Here is a 4,561-nt window from a genome sequence, read left to right as displayed (position 1 = left end):
GACAGCGAGGGGGGGTTATGGAGGGATGAGACAGTGACACGGGGGGGGTTAAGCAGGGATGAGACAGTGAGATGGGGGGTTATGCAGGGATGAGACAGTGACTTGGGGGGGTTATGCAGGGATGAGACAGTGAAACCGGGGGGTTATGCAGGGATGAGACAGTGAGTCCGGGGGGTTATGCAGGGATGAGACAGTGAGACCGGGGGGTTATGCAGGGATGAGACAGTGAGACCGGGGGGTTATGCAGGGATGAGACAGCAAGACAGGGGGGTTATGCAGGGATGAGACAGTGAGACAGGGGCAGGGTTACACAGGGATGAGACAGTGAGACGGGGCAGGGTAATGCAGGGATGAGACAGTAAGACAGGGGCAGGTTATGCAGGGATGATATGGGGAGACACAGCAGCTTCCCTGAGGGACTCTCACTCTCAGAGGGAGGAGACAGGTAAAGAGATTTTGTGACCATAAATGAGTAAACACCAAAATAAATCTTTCATGGGAACCCAGGGAGGGCACTTTCCTTAGGCCGGGTGTCAGGAGACTTGCAGAGAGAAGCATGCGCTGAGCCTGAACCACACATTTGTACAGGTAAGAGGGGCTACTGGAGAGCTGTAGGTGGAAGGCAGAGGGAGCGGATGAACAGGGGAAACACTGTAGTGCAGGGGAGAAGGTGGCGGGTGTGAATGGGACAAGGCCAGAGAAAGCAGCTCAGGAGAGCATGCAGGAATTCAGGTGAGAGGAGAGGCACTTGGGGATAACATACTTGGAGACAAGGGGAAATGCCCAAGAAATGCTGGAAGAGGTCGACATCGGCAGGGCCCATCGCTTACTGCCCTTCAGGATGGTTTCTGAACTTCTTTTCCTCTTTGAAGAGGAATATGTTACATGGCATTTCAGCCTCCTAACTCGGAATCCAGTGACAGTAATGTTTTGGGTTTCTCTCAATCATTTATCAGATAAAAGTATCAGTCTGCTGAATTTTACTATTGCATTTGGTATACATTAGAAAACTATGCAGCAACTATCTGTTTAAACCCCACATAATAGTTAACTTTAATGACACAATAGGTGAAGTATCTAAAGAACAACTCACAATCTGTTCTATGCTATAATAGAGCAGAACGTCAATGGTATGTCAATGGTATCCGGAACAAGGAGAAGGCCCACATGGCAGACCTCGTTACAGGGGTAAGGGGCTCACCCTCAGTGTTATCAAAAAGCAAGGCACTTTATTAATTGATTGATTTTTTTTTTTTTTTGAGACAGGGTTTCACTTTGTTGCCCAGGCTGAAGTGTGCAGTGGCACAATCACAGCTCACTGCAGCCTCAAGCTCCCTGGGCTCAGGTGATCCTCCTGCCTCAGCCTCCCAAGTAGCTGGGACCACAGGCATGCACCATCATGCCCAGCTAACGTCTGTATTTTCTGTAAAGACGGGATCTCACTATGTTGTCTATGCTGGTCTCAACTCCTGGGCTCAAGTGATCCTCCCACCTTGGCCTCCCAAATTATTTTACAGGCATAGGGCATAAGCCACCACCCCCAGCCACAAGGCACTCTAGAATAGGTGGCTCGTGGCACCTATTGTAAAACCTCTTCTAAAACCCTATTCTAACCCACAGAACAGGGTTTTACTATGTGTCATACAGATAAATGTTTGAGTGTTGATTTCTATGTTTGCCACATTGTTTGCTAGCTTCATTGTCACTAGAAATAACACATACTGCCTATCTGTGCTTCCATTCTTTTTCTGTTTTTAATCGCTGGCTGGCTGGGTACAAAATTTTTCTTTTTTCTTTTTTTTTTTTTTTGAGACGGAGTTTCACTCATGTTACCCAGGCTGGAGTGCAATGGCGCAATCTCGGCTCACTGCAACCTCCGCCTCGTGGGTTCAGGCAATTCTCCTGCCTCCGCCTCCTGAGTAGCTGGGATTACAGGCAGGCGCCACCATGCCCAGCTAATTTTTTGTAGTTTTAGTAGAGACGGGGTTTCACCATGTTGACCAGGATGGTCTCGATCTCTTGACCTCGTGATCCACCCGCCTCGGCCTCCCAAAGTGCTGGGATTACAGGCGTGAGCCACCGCGCCCGGCCCCAAAATTTTTCATACCTTGAAACCAGCCTGACCAACATGGAGAAACCCCGTCTCTACTACAAATACAAAATTAGTTGGGCTTGGTGACACATGCTTGTAATCCCAGCTACTCTGGAGGCTGAGGTAGGAGAATCACTTGATCCTGGGAGGCGGAGGTTGCAGTGAGCCGAGATGGCGTTACTGCACTCCAGCCTGGGCAACAAGAGCAAAACTCTGTCTCAAAAAACAAACAAACAAAAATGTTCATACCTTCATGGGGTCAGAGGGGACAACTCAAGTACTCACATACAAAGATGTTCAATTTTCTACGTCTGGTATTCTAAAATACTACCTAAACATACTCGAGCATACTTTCCTTTTTTTTTTTTTTTTTTTTTTGAGACAGGGTCTCACTCTGTCAACCAGGCTGCAGTACATGGAGCAATCTCGGTTCACTGCAACCTCTGCCTCCTGGGCTCACGTGTTCCCCCAACCTTAGCCTCCACAGTAGCTGGGGCTATAGGCACCCACTACCACGCACAGCTAATTTTTGTGTTTTTTTGTAGAGATGGGGTTTTGCTACGTTGCCCAGGCTGGTCTTAAACTCCCAGGCTCAAGTGGTCCACTTGCCTCAGCCTCCAAAAGTGCTGGGATTACAGGTGTGAGCCACCACTCAGCCTCAAGCATATTTCTCAAAGGAAAAAAGTCAGTGCTTTGAATGGTACAGCTATCAGGAATCCCTCCTGTTGTTTTGGGTTTGTTTTTTTTTTTTTTTAAAATCACTGAATACTTTGTTTTTGCTTTGTTTTGAATTTTAAGCCAAAGAAAAACTTAAAACTTTTAAGTAGGTAACACATTTGCATGGTTCTCAAAAAATCAAAAGCAGATAAAAAAAGAAAAGTCCTCCCTGTCAGCCCTTTCCTATTCCCACATCATCCTCCAACTTGGTAGCACATTCTCACCTTCTCCAACTTCCTTCCAGAATTTCTTTATGCAAATGTTTGCATTTCTGCATCCTTTATGACAAAAGCCAGCACACTGTAGGCAGCCATCTGCACTTTTGGCTTTTCTCACTTCATTCATCTTGGAGGTCTTTCCATGCAAGTCCCCTGAGGGCACAGTGGTCTGCTGCAGGGAGCTGTGGAAACTCCTCTTATCATCCTCAACTTCCAGAAGCATAGGAAGGACCACAGTTCGGGATGTAATAAGGGAATTGGCAATAAAGGAGCCTCCAGGTAACAGACTTTTGCTACTGAAGTCTGGAATGCTTCTCCCTCCATGCCACATGGCCATAAAGGCAAGAGATGTCAGAGTTTGCCACAGGGGACAGGAAACATGGCAGTAGCAGTCATTATAGCAGACCCCTCTATGTCGGCACATCTAGTAGAAAGCTCTTTTGGTTTAAGAACATTAACATCACGTGACAGGGAGATTTTCTCACGTCCAAAGACTCATGTATATGGGCATAATGATCTTTGCTGCAGCATCAAAAGCTGGGAACAGAGCAGTTCCCAGTTGCAGTGGCTCGTGCCTATAATCCCAGCACTTCAGGAGGCTAAGGTGGGAGGATCACTTGGGCCCAGTAGTTCAAAACCAGCCTGGCTAACATAGTGAGACCCTGTCTCTACAAAAAATGTAAAAATTAGCCAGGTGTGGTGGTACACGCCGGTAGCCCTAGCTACTCTGGAGGCTGTGGCAGGAGAATCACTTGAACCAGGAAGGTTGAGGCTGCAGTGAGCCAGGATCATGCCCCTGCATTCTAGCTGCAGCCTGGGTAACAGAGTGAGACCCTGTCTCTAAAAAAGTGAAAATAAAAATAAACTTTAAAAAAAGCCAGAAATGACATAAACTTTATCAGCAAAGGCTACTTAAATAAACAACAGTCGCCGGGCACAGTGGCTTATGCCTGTAATCCCAGCACTTTGGTAGGCGGAGGTGGATGGATCACGAGGTCAGGAGATTGAGACCATCCTGGCTAACACAGTAAAACCCATCTCTATTAAAAATACAAAAAAATTAGCCAGGCATGGTGGCACATGCCTGTAATCCCAGCTACTTGGGAGGCTGAGGCAAGAGAATCACTTGAACCCAGGAGGCAGAGGTTGCAGTGAGCCAAGATCGTGCCACTGCACTCCAGCCTGGGCAACAGAGCGAGACTATGTCTCAAAAATAAATAAATAAACAAACAATAGTCTAACCACACAATGGAATACAATGCAGCTCTTCAGCAGAATGAGGTGAACCTACATGTGTTCATGTGGAATAATCTGTTATAATATTTTTTTGAAAGTATAGAATTGCGAATCATGTGTTGTTACTGTGTGTGTGTGTGCGTGTGTGTGTGTGTGTGTGTGTGTGTGTAAGGGAATACACACCTCTATAAATTAGCAGACTGACTTTAGGAAGGGGAACAGGAAGTCAAAAGCATTCACTGAAAATCTGCTGTTTTTCTGTATTCCGTAAACTCATTCATGAGTTTTTCTCTTCCTT

General features: G+C 46.5%; 1 protein-coding gene across 1 annotated transcript in view; it reads right to left on the bottom strand.

Annotated features, from left to right (window-relative positions):
• TCTN2 (tectonic family member 2) overlaps window positions 1-823 on the bottom strand; it is a 28,615-nt gene extending 27,792 nt beyond the window's left edge. The window contains exon 1 of the mRNA XM_032283471.1: window positions 764-823. Coding sequence (XP_032139362.1) covers window positions 764-823 — 60 coding nt within the window. The remainder of the gene's footprint in view (window positions 1-763) is intronic.
• Window positions 824-4,561: the final 3,738 nt, after the last annotated feature.

The sequence above is a fragment of the Sapajus apella genome, unplaced genomic scaffold, assembly GCF_009761245.1.
Source record: "Sapajus apella isolate SASKATOON/1434 unplaced genomic scaffold, GSC_monkey_1.0 scaffold2, whole genome shotgun sequence".
In the NCBI taxonomy this organism is placed as follows: Eukaryota; Metazoa; Chordata; class Mammalia; order Primates; family Cebidae; genus Sapajus; species Sapajus apella.
Note: the sequence above shows the minus strand (reverse complement) of the source record. Positions and strands in the feature narration are given on the sequence as shown.